The 17,331-nt window shown below is 44.6% G+C and overlaps 1 protein-coding gene across 4 annotated transcripts in view; it reads left to right on the top strand.

Annotated features, from left to right (window-relative positions):
• Window positions 1–17,331, top strand: part of ESYT2 (extended synaptotagmin 2) — a 1,091,416-nt gene that overhangs the window by 683,364 nt on the left and 390,721 nt on the right. For all 4 annotated transcript variants that reach the window (XM_069647986.1, XM_069647985.1, XM_069647987.1 and 1 more), the window contains exon 9: window positions 17,039–17,215. In XM_069647986.1, the coding sequence (XP_069504087.1) occupies window positions 17,039–17,215 (177 nt within the window). The remainder of the gene's footprint in view (window positions 1–17,038; window positions 17,216–17,331) is intronic.

The raw sequence follows: 17,331 nt of genomic DNA, 5'->3' as shown, positions 1-17,331 counted from the left end.
AGAGGCCGTTGTGAGCATGCTGACCTATCTAGGGCTGGGTCTAATATGCAGTTGAAATCTCCTCCCCAAATCCAGTGTGCACCTCTACACAAGGACAGGGTGGGATATAGTGAGCGGTAGAACGTCACCACGTTCTGATTAGGTGCATACATGTTAATTATGCAAAACTCTTTTCTGTCTGTGTATCCATGCCATAGAATCACTCTTCCTTCCGTGTCAGAATACGTGTGTAGTTTTGGATGCGGTACTCCAGGGACAATCCATATAAGTGCTCCCCCCCTTGTGTAATTAGAGTTTCCGGAGCCGTACCCTTTGCCTCTCCATTTGCTAAAAATGTGTGTTTGTTTGTCTGGTATCAGGTGGGTTTCCTGTAGTATAGTGTTCTGGATAGTTTTCCTGCGTAAGTATGCCATGACCCTCAACCTCCTAATGTAACTATTCAGGCCACGTACATTCCAAGTGGCGATTCTCAAGGTATCCGCCATCTGAAGTGTGTTCTCTGTTGTATATCTCTATTGTTCCATATTGGGTACTTCTCCTTGTGGTTCCACAGGTCCGATATTTCTCTGTTATCTTCCGACCGCCACCGGTTGTGGTGCTATATTCCTTTTCATAGATCTGGTGTCTGTACGGTCACTCCACAACTTTGTTCTTGAGCTTCTTTTGCAACTGTGACCTTTGGGTTTCTTGCAACTTGATGCTGGGTTGACCACCCTGCCTACAGATTGTCGTTGTTTGTAACTTGAACAAGTGAACTGTAACATAACATATATCTTGGTGCTCACCGGTGTGATTCCGTAGAGGCGTCGCCACCGTCTTCCCGTTGTGTCTTGGGAAATCTGTGGTTGAGTACTCTGAAGTACTCCTAGTCTATTTTGGGTTTGGGTAAGGGATGTAGTGTCCGAACTGGGCTGGGAGGTTGTTTGAGACACTTCCTTTGTTGGAGCGTAGTAGTCTTAGAGTGCTGAGTCTGTGTTTACGTTTCCTCTTCTGCGATGTGCAGGCAGTGTTTTAGGTTGTGTGCGCTACAGCTGCTTGCTTCATTTGTTGCTGCGGGTCTTGACCATTTGTTCCTCTGGGATCGCGCCCAAGTTTTGTTCATCCATCCAATGGTTTGTTGCTTCTGGCGTTTCGAAAAAACAGCACGTTTCCTTTGTGAATTATTCTCAGTTTCGCAGGGTAGAGGAGCATGTATCGGATACCTTGTTTGACAAAGTCTTTCTTTGGTGGGTACGTCTTGCCGTAGGAGGTTCACGTCACATTTTATTTCCCCTGTGTGGGTTTCCATAGAGGTACGCATGGCTGCGATTGCTTTTAATATCTTGTTTTCATCTGTGGCCTGTCAAAGTCTCAGGGGCATTACTCCGTTGTTGTTCCAATTGTTGTGTGGGGTCTGATCGGGGTTCGTTTTTTTTCGCGTAGGTATCCATTGTTGGTTGTCTGAATTGTGCCACTGTCTTTCTCCTTGCTTCCGACATTTGGAATTTTGTGTGCCCATACTGATTCTGGAGTGGCCTTTGGGTGTCTCTATTGTGATAGTCGTATCTGTTGTGGGGGTTCCTAGTGCTGAGGGGGCTTATTTCTAATTATGTTCGACCTTCTGCTGGATCCTGTGCTTCTGCCTTGTGGTGGCCGTTTATCTGGTCTTGTGGTGGGATGGGGAGAATTGGTCACTTCGATGTTGAGTCGTGGATTTGTATGCTGTGGCTTGGCTTCGGATGCCTTGTTTGGTAGGTATCGTTACGAGGTGTCCGGTGCTAGTGTGGGCTGATTGGAGAAATGTATTTTCTGTGATGTTAACCTCGAAAGCTGTTGGATCCCTACTTCTTCCGGATTTATAATATCTTGTCACGTCAGGTGCTGAGTAGGGCTTTAGGTCCCTTCATAGTTTATATTGTGCAGCAATCTGGGCTTTTTGTTAGTGTTTCTCTCTTTTCCTTCTGCTTATCTGTGCTTTGTGGGTATTCAGTTGTTTTTCATTTGGGCTGATGCACCTTGGTATAAAGTGGTGCAACAATTTTTTTTTTTCTCCCCTCCACCCATAACCCCACACCCGCCCTTCAGTTAGCTGCCATTTTTTGCGGCGTGTCTGGAAAGTCTTTAGACCTGTGTTACGTATCAGCGTATCAGCCACTTGATTGCCATGTTGTATTCACAGTTGTGTCTCTAATTCAGAGGGGCCTCCGGCCCTTTAAGAGAGCTTGGTGTCGCTCGCCACCCATGTGGCGCTTCAAGCTGTTTCTGTCCGGGGATACTGAGCATCTTTGCGGGCAATTCGGAGGGGCGTAGGTAGGTGTGCTCAGAGGGTGGGGGGCACTGTCTGGGCTTTTATCTCCGCATATAAAGTTAAAGTCAATATGGATAATGTCACGCGGGAATGCCGGTGACGCTGCTGCGGCTTTGGCTGCCGGTATATCCCTGCCGCGTAGTGTTTCTTCCGCGCACTATGTGGATTTTTATTTTGGCCACAGCTACATAAGCGGGATCTTACTGCCTTCCGTGGCTCATTGGGCCTTGTCTGGACTTCTTCGGACCGCTTGCAGGCTGGTTCTCTGGGCTCCGGCTGTCAGTTACACTTGTTTCTCCTTAGCAGTCAAACAGAGCGGACCGGCGCCATTTTGAGGGCTCCTCAATGCGTCTGTGTCGGGTTCTTCTGCTGGAATTCTCTGCTATATTATTCTGTCAGAACTGGCAGCTAGTGTTCCGTTCAAGTAACCGAGCACTTGGGGGTCATTTTCTGCTCATTCTCTGCATTTTGCCTGCACGCAGGATCACTTTTCACCGGATCTTTCAGGAGAGCTCTGTACTGCGTGCCGGCTGGCCACGCCCCCCATCTTAACTTAACATAAGAATTCTCCTGAAGCGGTCAGCCACACACTTGCATCATCATTCTTTCAGCGTTCATTAATGGGCATCAGGACACAACAACGTTCAGCCAGACACTATAGCAACTGAACATCTGTCTTTTACTAGCCCAACATTTGAATCCCGAATGTCAGTTCTGTGGGATCTCAACCAGAGCTGCACAATGTATCTGGATCTCTTCAAAGTTGCCCTTTGCAAATACATTTTCAATAGAAAGTGGTGTTTAAAATCTGAGTGCAGGCTCAGCCAGTCACTCAGGGGCTGTTGGAAGACATCCACTGCCCACAATGAATTGTTGGTTCCGTTGCGGGTTGTAAGTAATTTAATTATGAGTTTTTCTCCATCAGGTACTCTGTGAATATATCATTGTCATGAGAAAAACCATGGATTTTGTCTAAAATGCAAAGTGTGCCCAATATGGTTGCATGGGTGTAGTGTTTAGGGGTTCTCTCTGTTGGTAAATGATGGAGGGGAGCCCTCCTTGAAACCCCTAGTCTGGGGTTGGTTTTAGTCCCCTTCTGACCTCACCAACCTCTCAACCATTTCTCTATTCAGTCAATAGTTCACACATTACTCCCATTTCCCTTCCAGACTTCTCAATATTCTCTAACCTTCTCTGCAACATCTGACCCCTGCTGTCTTATCAATCACTTTGCACCTATGCTACACAATAACAAAAGTTATTATTTTGAGGTCTTCTTTTTATGTTTCTGGGATGGTAAACATCTGTGGGTCCTGCCACCAAAACAAAACTCCCTGGGCCTACAACAACCAGGACCCTCCTTTCTTGCTGCTAGAAAGGAGTGTATGTCAACCTGAGCACTCTGATTGGCTCGCAGAAGCTCATGTAATGCGCTGCCTCCATTGTTATTGAGTTGTCCATCCAGCCCAGGCGTTTTCAGCAACGGGTAACTCTGGGTTTGGGCTTCTTAAGGCTAGACAGGGCCTAAGGCCAGAACCACTGCTCAAGCCAGGGCTTTGCTGAGTTCGCCCTTTGCTTGACTCCTGCTTTTCCTTTATCAATAAGACACCACTGCCCTACTTTCCCCATCTGACATAGCCTTTTACTCTTCCAATATGCCACTATTGAACTCCTCCCTCCTAGTCCTCTCACTGTTCTGGTTCTCTGTCAACCCCCTAGTCCTCTAAACTCCTACCCTTACTTGAACCTTTTTGTTGAGTCACTTCCCATCAACATCCCAATCGTCATGCTCGAGGACCTGACCTCCCAAGCCATCCATAACCACCTACCTTAAACTAAACTCCCAACTACCTGACTCAACCCTCTTCTCTCTTGACCTTGTCTTTCTCTCTACTTCACTCTCCTCCGGTGATCTCTCAATTGGACCCTCTCTCAAATCACTCCATTGTTCACTTTAATTCTGGGTCCCTCCACCCTCTACTCCTCCTCTTCCCTCTTTAGTGAACAAGAGGAAATACAATCCCTTTACCATGATGATATCGGGACTTCTCTTCTGTCTCTGTCCCCAATACTTGCCTCTTCCCTTGACCTGCCTTTTCTGACTTTCATTATGCACTCATGACTCCCTTTGAACAAGGCTATCCTGCACACACATTCACACCGTCCTGTCTCCACCCTTGATCACCTTTGCGTTCCTGACCCTCAAAATGAACATAAACCGGGCCATATGGCGCTTGTGCAAATCGCTGATCCCCGCCTTATTCCTTCCCTACTAAAATTCCCTTTCTGCCCACACCTGTATACTGGATTCTGCCAAATCTTCATTTCACAAATCTAATATCCTTCCTTTTCAATTACCCCCACCGCAAACTTTCATCTACCCTCTAAGCTTTGCTCACACCCTAATCCAATATACATTGCCTCCTCCCTCTCTAATAACTTACTACTTTTCCTCAAGAATTATAACACTCGCAGCATTTCTCTCCTCTCCCTCGTTCTGCCCATCTCCTTGCCTCCTACCCCCTTTTCACATCAACCCATCTTATGCTCGTGTCGACATATTTGCTCCTCAAACAGTACAATACACTGTACCAATCATCTGCACTTATCTATCTGAGATGTTTAACCCCTGTCACTCCACTGGGCTCTCTCTTCCTCCTTGAAATCCGCAACTGCCCTTCCCCTTTTGAAGAAACTTTTCTGACCCAGACATCCCACTGAACTCTCATTCAATTTTCCTCCTACCTCATTATTCGAATGTCCTCGAGTAAGTGTTCTCCAACCGGATCACTAGGTTCCTTGATTATAATGACTTTGGAGATCCACTTCAATCTGGCTTTCATAGTAAACACTCCACCGGGATGGCACTCATGCATGTCTTCAACTTTCACTCTAATGATCACTACTTCGAACTTTCATTATACTCATCCTTCTCAACCTCTCTGCCGCTTTGTCACTGTCGACCACTTCTCTTCTCTCATCATTCTCCAGGACCTCCAGTTTTGCAAATTTGCTCTAGCCTGGATTGCCTTTCACCTCAACATTTTCTCCTTTAAAATCTCCTGGAAATAACACACCTTTGGCCCCACCTGATCCCTGTCTGCATCCCACAAGGATCAGGCCTTAGACCTCTTCTCTTCACCTTCTATACCTTTGCCTTAGGTGAAATTCTCTCTTTGGCTTTCACAGTCACCTCTTTTTATGACCACACTCAAATCTTTTCCCCTTTTCCCCTTTTCCCTCTTTCACCCCAGGCATTTACAAACAGATTACCCACTGCATCACTGCAATCCTCATGCTGAACTCTTCAAAAACAGAAGTCCTCTTTCTCCTGGCTTCCAACGCCATCCCTGCCCTCCCCAATCTGCTTCCCACCTTAACACCTTGCGCCCTAGCCCAATGCTCACAACTTAGGAGTCCTCTTTGATAGCGACCTCCAACTGCACCAATTTGTCATTACCACCACCTCGGCTGCTCACATTGGCCTACTCAATGTTTGAAAATTGATCTATTTCTTGCTCAGCACTCTATAAAAACTCTCCATACTTGTTCTCAGCTAAATGGAATGCTGCTTAGGCCTACTTCTTGCCCTCCCATTACTCCTTCCTCGCTGTAAACAAAGCCCTGAACTTTCCTACCCACACTCGCTTCAACCTGCAGAGGTCCTCCACCACTATTGCCTACCAACACCATGCTGGCTGGCTTTCCATGCATAACCACTACCTTTTCCAGTTCCTTATTCTATTCTACAAAGCTATCCATGTTCTTGCTCCTCCATACATGGCTCACTTTGTTTTATTGTAATACTGATTGTGTAAAACAACCTTATACAAATCACCTAAATTACATTGATCACGTTACTAACTGGAAAATGAGTCAGGGAGACATGCATACAAATCTGCGCACACAAAATTGTTAAAAACACATTCCCAAGAATTTTTAAAAACCTAAACAATCCTGTTTTCTCCATGACCCTCCAATTTTCTTAAATAAAAGTCAAAATGAAAACTTTATTTTAAAATCCTAATCTTTTTTATCGCATACAAAACAAACACCTTGGGCCTCATTACATTGTTGCCGGTCCAGAAACAAGGGTGCCAGTAAGCTCACCAGCACCCTTGTCTCCAGACAGGCAAACTGCGTGTTTGCCTGCCCGAGTCACTGTGCCCAACAGGTCTGACCCTGCTGGGCACAGTGGTCACGGTAGGCAAACTCTATGGGAATGGGGATTAACAAATATACCAGCGCCTGACTTCCCGGCTGCCGGACTCGTAATGAGCCGGTGGCACTGGGACGTCATGCACCTGTACATTTTTACGGGTCCGGCAGGGTTACCACCGGAACTGTAATGAGGCCCCTTGTCTCTTGTAGCAGCCACACTCCCCTGCAGAGACATTATTAGGCAAGCGTGTTTGCAATACTTCACCTGAATGTAAAACATTTAATTGGAATCTCAGAAACGGATTCCTCCAATAAGAATTTGGGAACTTTTTGCCTGTTCTCTTGTCTTCCGAAAATGGATTTTCATATAGTTTTGAATTCACAGTTGTGCAGATCAAATCGTGGTCCAGCAGTTTCTTTTTTACTCGCATTGGATCGCAAATTAGCTCAGCTACTTGGAGGTTACTTCCAGCTAATTATGTCACCACTTCATCCGCAAAGATTTTTAGTGACACTGACCTGCTAGTACGCATAGCCTTGGCAAGGTCAGCGTACAGTGACCCATCCATTGAGACCATTGCATTTCTGTATAGGGTCAGAATTGTCCACAATAAAATAGCACGTTAGTGCTGTTAGACCTAGTTCAAAACCTAATGAGGCAACAGTCAGGGAGCCTCAAAACCTTACGCCACAATCTAGCATCCAATAATCCTCAATCTATAGATCGTGTAACCCGGGCCGTCTGCATATCAGATAACAATGCTGGTACCACCTTTATTCTGTAAAAATATATCAGAGGTGTTATGGAAAATCGACAGTATTTAAAATAGATCTTTTCCATCTGTGACACATATTGATTCATTTTCTGTGGATAGATGCTAGTTGCGACTGCAACCCTATCTTGGTTGTATCTATCTAAATAACATCATCTATATGATGAATATATGTTCATCATATATTCAATAGCATATGTTAAAAGGGCTATTGCACGGCTACCAATTTATGGTGGGGCAAAGGTAGACTCCCTCAGATGCTCACCCAGGTCTGCCAGGTACAGATTGAAGAGGCACGGAGGAGGACACACCCCTGTCTGAAACCTCTCATAGTAGGGATAATCCTAGTCAAAGCTCTGTGCCCGTTCAATCATACCTTCAGCAAACTGTTCTCATGGAGCCTAGTTAGCATATAAAGCAGTGACCTGCGATTTTCCAATCCTGCAGTTTATTCCACAATAAATCCGTTTACTGAGTTTACTGAGTCGAAAGCCTGATAGTAGTCGATCATTGCAGCAAAAATAGTGGGGTCTCCTTTACTCCAAGAAGATTCTTAAAGGCATCTAATGATAAAAACCATTAAGTGTAGTAAATAGACCCCTGCTAAAACCAGTTTGAAACTTCTGCAAACGGCCATGCACCACCGCCCAGGCCTCCAGCTCCCCCCAAAATAAGGGAAGCAACATCTTTACTCAATTTTAGGCTTTTCTAATGAGATTCTCTATTGCGGCTATATCAAAGGATAATACCACACAGCTTCATGATGCTCTATATAACTCTCCAAAATATTTCACGCAAGAGCCTTTTGAAATCGGGTTAGTTTGTACCTGATCATATGGCTTAATACTCTTATTGATCAGTACTTGAATATTACAAGAGGTCTTTCCCACTGATGTTGTTAACATCATTTCTCCTTCCATTTGGAGTTGAATATGTTTGTGGCTCTTACACCAATTTTTGAAGGTTTGTTTTAACTTCCTTATTTATTCATTACCCAGTGGATTCTGAACCCACTTCCCCGAGCAGCCCTGACATTCCTTCTCACGTCCTTCTATTTTTTCTGTAGGGCTGTATCGAATGGATGTGATGGGCAACTCGCAGAAACCCTTTCTCCCCTCATAAAAACAACCAAAGACAACAATAAACACCTGAAAATGTTTATTGTCAAAAACTCACACTTTTCATCCCAGGACAGGCTATAAAAGTCCTTACAAATATTTTTGTTAAACTTCTCAGTGAAGGCGATTCTTTTTGCCAAATGATTTCACCATTATTGATCATCAAATTACTGCTCACCCTGTTAATCACCTCAGATATTACATAATTAAATTTAGCCGACACATGATTGTGATCACTAACATCAGACTCGACAACATTAATTTCACATCAGGGAGCAAAAAGGGACTCTGACAGAAGTATATAATCAATGTGTGATGCAGACCCTCTCCGCCTCCATGTAACTCTAGACGGGATATCGCCAGTCACCACACCATTGATTTATCTCCCATTCCACCTATTAAAAAAGGACAACCCTCTATTTCCATATCTTTTTCCTTGACCTTATTCCGACCACCCTCACCTAACCTATTTCCACACACACCTGCTAAACAATCTGCGTTTAGGTGTGAGGAAGTGGGGAGCTGGGGTGTGTCTTGAGGGAGTAATCGGCCGGAGTCACAACACATGGGCTAATGAGCCCTGGAGGTGTAGTGTGCTGGGATTCTGGACCGCATTGAGACACCACTGCCTATGATGCCTCTCTAGATGTGTTTGGGCATGTGAGGTAATGAGAGGCCTTTTAAGCTCCTCCCTGACCCATGACGCTTGCTGGTGATTTTGTTGGATGCAGGCACGGGCCGGGAGAATCAGAAGCTGTTGTTTTGACTAGAGACCAAGAGCAATGACGAGGGCGCTACGGTATCTCTTGCTGGCGGTTTTGCTCTGCATCCCGGGGGAGAGATGAGATCTTCTTCCCCGGCCGCCCATGTGAGTCACGCTTAATCCGGTAGCAGGAGTAACAGAGAGTACTCCTCGCACACTAAAGCGCCTGGGGAGATTCTGGAAAGACTCCCCAGGCATCAGTTAAGTGCTTAAACTGTGTATATTGTGGGCATAAAAGGTTCTCGTCTTTGTGCAGTTAACAGGACAGGGGAGGCATTCTGGAAAGACTACCCATTTGTGTTGTGAAAGTTCTGCCATTACGCCGCCATGTGTTTAATGCTTCAAACTTGCCACCATTAACGCTCCCATGTGTTAGTGCTTCGAACTCACAGCCATTAACGCTTCCATGTGCTTGTGATAGGAACTTGCAGCCATTCTCATTTCCATGTGCTCAGAACCTCTCGTTTGTGCTGATACCACATGTCATGAAGTCCAAGGGGATAGTATATGTGCTTTCTAAATGTGCTTACTGTTGGTTGTCGCTATTGTTTGTTTGTTAGCATTTCAGGTGTTAATCCTGCTCACTCATGACCCTTAATCATGAAAGGGTTTACTCACCATGTTTCAGGTGCCTTTGATTAAGGAGAGGCATTGTAGAATAATATCAGGTTTGTGTTTGAGCAGAGCATATGCCTGCGCCAAAGGGGGTGGGTGGGAGCAGTGTGGGTATTAGCACAGTGGATGATCGGAATAAGTATATGTATGTATTTTTCCCTCAACTCCACTCCCCAATGCAATATGATTTATTAACCCTCTATGTGGTTTTCCTAACTCCCCCTCCCCATCCACAACTTCTCCCTAACCATCTTCCCTCCCATTGGCTGTCTCAGGGTCATCTCTTATTCACAATCAGAAACCTGTGCCAACCAAGATGGGAGGGTCGACTTCCAATCGGCTTCCATGGTCAGGAAGGAGTTGTGTGATACTTTTGAGGGCGTGACATTAGGTCTTCTGTCAAAATCATATGCACACCCCATTCTTCACCCAGATAGCCCTCGCAAATATCATTTAAGCTGTTCAAAAAACCATCCAGGCTAACTACCCACTGATTCCAGTAGATGCATACAATAAGAATCTAGCCTACAATTCTAGGAATATTTAGCCAGCCTTTTACTGCCAAAAAACTGTAAGTTACTTCCAGAACTACCTCAATCTTATTAAGCTTTGAGCTTCTTACTGCTATAATGAGGCCTCCTGATGGTTGCCCCACATTGTTCACGGTAGCTAGCTGCTGGACCAGTGTAAACCCATCAAATACAATTTGATTGGTAAGCCAGATCTCCAGAAGGCAAACCAAGTCATAGGTGAGTAAATCCTCCAAATGCTCAGTTGTACCCAAGAAGCTATTTGAGCCCCTAGTATTCCATGTGACCGCAGACATAGTGTGGGATATTTTAATTGGTTAAAGACCAGTCATTCTGTCCCCCAGCTTTCCAATCGTCACCCAGATTTGATGAGACAACCCCAATCCTGTAGACCTGCTCCCCCAACTCGATGTTTCTCATTTACACATTCAACTATCTATTTTTCTGAGCCCCAGATTTACAGGTAAACCTTATTGGGCGTTTGCCATCTGTCTCAAACCTATCTTCATGACTGTATAATGAGTCTTCCAATTGTTCTACACAAACTTTTTTTGTCCACTGGATGCATATGATACCCTAGTATCCTTAGGCAATCGGTCTCTCCCAAGATAATTCTCACGACAGCCTCTGATCTAAAGTCAATCTGTACCTGGTCAAGACGATCATAGCTGGGTAGGAAAACCCTGGCAATATCCCCTGAAGTTATAATTCTCAGTTGGGGGATCTCATGTAATAGGCAAAGCACATTTCTTATATTTAACACCACATTCAAATCCATCACTTCCAACTGTTCTAGTAGAAACCTTTTTGGGGTATCCACTTCTCGTGCATCACCCAATTTATCCCTTTTATTCCTATCATTGGGGTCGTTATTTCTCCACACCACGTGTTTTTTTCTCAGGGACACTTTCTCTGTGGCATCCCCAGATTCTGACACTAACCCGTTGCATAGCAATACTCTCTTGTTTTTAACTGCTGCAGGCTCACTTTTATATGCAACTTGTTTGTTTCCCCTACTGCCTTTTCTCAGACAGTCTGTCAAATTACCAATAGATCCCGATACTGTACAAAACGTGATAACCTCCCTTGTGTTCTGGGTGCTATCTTTCTTACCTGCAAAGGCTCCTACACCCTCCTGTGAAATCAACCCACTACTACTCATGGCCATTCCTGAAACCAACTTAAATCAACTTGACAACCCACTTCCTGGTTCAGTTTCCTCCCTACTATATGCAGATGTTTAACTCCCCACCCATCCTCTGCTCAGGTGCCCCTCCATCTGACCCCCATTTTTTGGGCTCGGGACTGCTTTCTACCACGCCCATCCCCCCGGTCTGCATCAGATTCAGTGGAATAGGCTCACCCTCAGAAGATCCCTTCCTGTGATTGCTCACTAGAGCTGAAAGCCCCCTGTCTTAGTAAACAAAGGAAAAAGGCCTGAAGCATCCGGCAGACCAGCTGTCCCCAGACGGGGGTAACCCACCCCCACAATCCCTGTGTGAACACCTTCCAAAACCACTGCCCCCATCGGCTGTTAGACCAGACACACCAGGTACCACCCCATCAGACATAGAATACAGTAGTTTGGTCGCTTCCCAGTCAAGATGCCCTGAGCCTGCCCTTAGCCACCTTGTCACCACCCCACCATCCAGCAGAGGAACACATGGGCACGGTTTGGGATGCACAATCCACCTTTACACCCCACTTTGAAAACACATCATCCCACACGGGATCTTTGTCCAATACGATGGTTTCGTCCAGATCACTTTGCGTCGCAGCATTCACCATTATCACAGGTTGCTCCTTTTCCTTTTCCCACAATGATTCCTGAGCTTGGCACTTCAGTATCCGGAGCTAGGGCTACCGTTTATGTGAAGCCATTAATGCCCTCTTCCAAGAACTCTAGATGGATTTTCACGTCGCTCAGCTGCAGCGTATGTGTCTGAAGCTCCAGCTTAATATTATCATACAAAGTAGAGAAGGAACTAAGCACCATGTTAAGGGCCAAGTTCTCAGGTGCGTTTAGCCTAACATGATTATCTAACTCTTTAAGAGTATGATGCAGGCCCTTATTATTATCTCCCGAGTCCATTTGTAAACCAGCCGACTGAGGACTGTGAAGGCATCATGAATGAGACACAGACAACGAGAGAGAATTTTGGTGGTCAAACTTTTAACTAAAACGGAGGTTGAGGAAAATATCTAACTTGCCCTAAGCTAAAGTGGGATTTCCCTACCTAAAAGAAACCGAGGACAGTCTGTGTCAGGAAGTCCAAAGCAAATGGTTGTCTGTGTGCAAAACCTATACTGGCCCTCACATTTAACTGAATACAATGTGTAGAGATGTCCGCATCAAATGAGAAGTGTTCAAAACAAAGGTTCAGAGCTTCTTCCAGCTCTTAAGTGGAAAAGGGTTTTCTCTTACCCATGTTTCAAATAGTTCACTTCATACCAAAGAGGTTCGCTTCCCTAGCTTTCAAGTCTTCCAATATTTCAAAATAACGTGACTCTTTGGGATACAGTCCTTGGGATATTTCCCAGCTCTTCAGGTTTGGCTATTTGCTACCAATTTATAAAGCTCATCAATCTCAGTTCACATAGGTTTCCTTTATTCAATCACTGTGTGGCTTTTCCTTAGGTGGGTGTATTTGGTGTAGGCGCAGTTATTGGACCACACGGTCCACCCGTTACAGGTTATGCAACCAACACACCTTGCTTGGATCTGTTTCATAGGTTTCTTGCCACAGTTTCAGCTTCACAATGAGGCTCGACTCTGTATCCTTTCAAGTGCCCTTGAAGCTTTCTTATTACTGGTTTTATCTATATTCGCTTATTATGTAGCTCTGACTTTCAAGACCAACCTAGGCTTCCCAGTACACTCTCCTGCTAGGAAACGCAGTTACTATTTTAGTTCACTTGGCTCAATTTATCATAAGCTTCCCAGTACACTCTCCTAGGAAACTTATTCCTTGTTGTTCAGGTTTCTTGTTCAAAGTACCTGGCGCCCTTTTGCCAGGTTTATTTTGCAGACAAATGCTGCTGTTATTGTTCCTGTACCACTTATTCTTGGCGTTTGGCAATGCGCGATTATTTAAACCTTGGCAATGATAGCTTATTCGATTCTTTGCAATGCTTGTTTATTTGCTTTGCATCATGTTAATCACTTTTCCATATTCAATACCAAATGTCTCTGGCATTGATTTCCTTACACTCAATTCAGATTTTCAAAATCAAATGTCTCTGCCATCAAAACCGTCCATCCACCGTATCTAGGGCCCTCGTTTCACCCAGGCGAACTCACTGGCTTTACCACGGTTGGATTTCCACTTTCTGCGGCTTACCGGAAACTGATAAACTAATTAGATGTTCTGTGCAGAAAGGCAGGTCATCCGAGTTCAGATGTTGATCATTCAAATTAAAAGGGAGCTTTAAGCCCAGAGTAGCCTGGCGTACCAAATTCAGCCCCCTATATTTATCTCTCAATTCTAATTCCAGCAGACTCTTATCACTAATGATGTTAGTCAACATATCTTCACTTTTTTCTTTAGATCTTCTTTTCCTGTAATTTTTTGTGAATCATGTCGGCCCTGCAATGGTTTTAAATAAATCCTCCAGTCTTCTTTGTCCAGGGGTAAGGTTTTCTACAAATGTAGAATTACCTTTCCCCGTTCTGCCAGGCTGTGCTTTTCTCAGCAGGGGTCTAATTGGGCTGATCACAAGTTCCATCAGGCCTAATTCCTTTTCAACTTCACCACGTCAACTATCTCAGGCCACCGCTACTCACCCCCAGCCCAGAGCGATTGAAAACTAAATTCCTCCATCACTGATTTTTCACTTTCAATATATGCCTCCCTTATATTCAAATCAAACTGCTCGGATTCCTTTGCCAGGCTATTATTCAAAATATGTTTTAGTAAAGTTACCCAACTCTCAAACAAGGGACAGAGAAGGGCCCCGCACCACCCTTTTATTAGCCTGTGGGACCTCAAAAAAATATCAGTCTGTCTCAGCTTAAGACCATTTGCCAGGGATTGTCTTGTACGCTCACCAACATGTTTCTGGGTCATTAAGCATTCTGATGGTTGTATGCCTCTTAGTTCAGACTCAAAGCTTTGTCCCATGGCCAGGATTTTGCTCCTTCTCCGCTGTCTAGTCTAAGAGTCTTTTGCTCCTCCTGTGTTTGTCCGCCTCCGGACTTTGGACCACAGCACAGGCATTTTCGTTGTCAATAGAGGCCAGTAAGCACAATACTTTGTTCAAGCTTTGTCTCTTTATATTGGCCTTATTTACTGTTTCCCCTCTTTTATATTCACTTCAGGAGGGGCGTCAACAATATAAGTCTCGACTCCCAATTTCATCCGATTCCCCAGAAACCACACCGCCCATGTGGGATTCTAAAGTGCCTTGCGGCAACATGATCACAATACATGACGCGTTTATTGTGAATTGCTCGGACATCTTACAGCTGGTAATCATATTAATCTGACTACGCAGATCATATCTGTACATAGAAAAATCGGCGAGTCTTACAGTGTGGACTTAATGCCCATCGAGCACCAATTCACTGTACGAGGCACAGCATAGAGTTGGCCTAGTAGTCCACAGTCATAAAGGCAAACCGACTTACCCCACTAGTTTTAGCCACCTTAGTGCTTCTGCCCCAAGCACGGACACAGACACTTTTTGGCGCTTAGCGCTGATAGGGGGTTTAAAAAGGACTTCCTCCTGGATGGCTCAGCCTTAAAGGTGCAGGATCGCAAAGGACCACGTTGTAAAACACGTTAATGAAAAGAGTCACAGAAACCACTTTTCCTGCACATGAAAGGAACCTTCAGCCACACAGACACTTCCTGCGCTTCCACTCTTTCTTTGTACTAACTCTGCTCCATTGGAACCCAGTGCGAATCACAATGCGAGCCAGTACAGCTATGGATCTCTTCATAGCTCGGCTTAAACTTCACCTACTTTCAAAAGAGGGAGCTCCACCTGCCCTCACCCTCATTCTTCCTACCTGAGCACACCACTCCTTCCATTGTCGCGTAATAGTGTAATTTTGTATATTTGTACAGTACTCCTTTAGTTTGACACACTTGCTGCCCTAGGTTAATGTAACCTTTGTAAGTTGCTTCTTTCTGTTAACTTTTTGTTTTGTTCTGAACTGGCTTACCACTTGTTCTAATGATTGTGCTAATGTTCGGCACCCTTCAGGGTAATGTTTCTGCCATCTATAAATATGCTATTGTAAGTCATTTCAGATCGAAATTGACATCCCTGTTCATCAAATAAATAGAAATACACTAATACACTAATAAAAGGATGCAAACCGTTAAAGTAATGCACTCTCTACACTGGGATACTTTCTTCACAACCATCATTTAGTCCGTTGTTCACTTTCATTTACAACCCAGGAAAAGTATTACTAAGCCTTCATCTCTCCTTTCATAAGTACAATATGGAGATGGAGGAGTGCTGTAACGTGGTGCATGGATCCCCTAAGATGTGTTCGGAGTCATCGGCTTGATAATGTGTGATGGAGAGCTGACCGTGCCAAAGGAATGCTGGAAGCAGTGTCGAGGTGGGGATTTGAGTGTGGTGGCTGCAGAGGACCGATGAATTTTGGATGTGTTCTCCGCCCTGCACCTCCCACAGATAGGGTGATGGGGGAACTCGGCAAGCGAAGTTAGTGAGTTCTTGGGTCACCACTACTGTTTACGTGCCTTTGTTGATGCAATGTTCAGTTTCCAAATGACAGTTTGCCACCAACACAATATGGGGCAAGGTGCAAGATTGACCCTGATCCCAACATGAGAAGCCTTTTTTTACCAGGTGCTTTGTCCTTTTGCCGTCCCCCCTACCTCGCCCCCTTCCCCATCCCCACACAGCAATGTTCAGGTGGTTTCAGGACCTTGGATATCCCTGGACTTGGGATACTCTACATGCTCATTTGACCTTTAAGACATCCCTTGGCAACGGACTTGCCTCGCACCATATGTTTCCATCTTATATGCACTACCACTCCTCCTGCTAAACGGTTGTACAGCAGGGAGAAGGGCAAACACTCAGCCTTTTACAGACTTGATGTTTTTGAACTGGTACCTGAGACTGTGTTTTGACTGCGTTCCTAACAAGCCTAGTCTGGTTTCTTTTTAGGTTTCCCTGTCATGGACCGCTGGATGCTTTTTCTTCAGTTTGCCTCCTGCTAGCCTGGTGGGATATCTCATGTGTGTAATATTTGCTACAAAGATTTGTGTGTAGGTCACAGATTCAAAAATTCCAAGGCTGAGCAAATGAGTGCCATTTAGTTCTGTGAGATGCATTCATGCTAAATATTGGTCTTCTGTTTTCTATCTTGTCACGTTCTGCTGGAGAACGCTATACCGTTAAAACCTAAGGGGAGATGCAGCCGAAAAACTATCAACATAGTCAATCTCTAATAGACCAACAGCTTCCCTTTAGTTCTCTATGTTGCTGCTTGGGTACTGCCATGCTTTCAGGCAGGACTGCCTTCAATGATGAAGCAGAGCATTGTGACAAAGAGGTACCCACAAGCTTACGTCCTTCCTGTTGCTTTATTATCTCCAGAAATCCCTCCAGAATATATGGTGGTGCCGAGCATCTCATACAGAGCTGCTTTAAAATGTGTTTTATCCATGGCAGTAAAAAGACCCGGAACATGTTACAGCAGTGGTGTTGAATCCATGCATGAAAACATTACAGCAAGATTAAATTGGGAAATGTAAGGACATATTTTGAAGTTGAACACTAAAATGTGTTTATTTTGTTTTATTTAGGGTGTTCTAAGGATACATTTCATCGAAGCTCAGGATCTGATGAGTAAAGATACATACCTTAAGGGAATGGTCAAGGGAAAGTCTGACCCTTACGGAATCATTCGTGTCGGCAATCAGATCTTCCAAAGCAAGGTTATCAAAGAAAATCTCAATCCCAAATGGAACTCTGTCTATGAGGTAAAGGCATTAAGACATTGGCACTGTTATTTACTGAGTTTAGTCATTCAATTAATGGGCCCGAAGTTTGTGTTTTTAGAAGGCGCACAATGGTATTATTGATTTCTGTTAAGTGA

This window comes from Ambystoma mexicanum, chromosome 2q (genome assembly GCF_040938575.1).
Source record: "Ambystoma mexicanum isolate Mex_15411 chromosome 2q, UKY_AmexF1_1, whole genome shotgun sequence".
Classification (NCBI taxonomy): Eukaryota; Metazoa; Chordata; class Amphibia; order Caudata; family Ambystomatidae; genus Ambystoma; species Ambystoma mexicanum.
The sequence above is the reverse complement of the archived record's forward strand: the minus strand, read 5'-3'. Positions and strand labels throughout refer to the sequence as shown.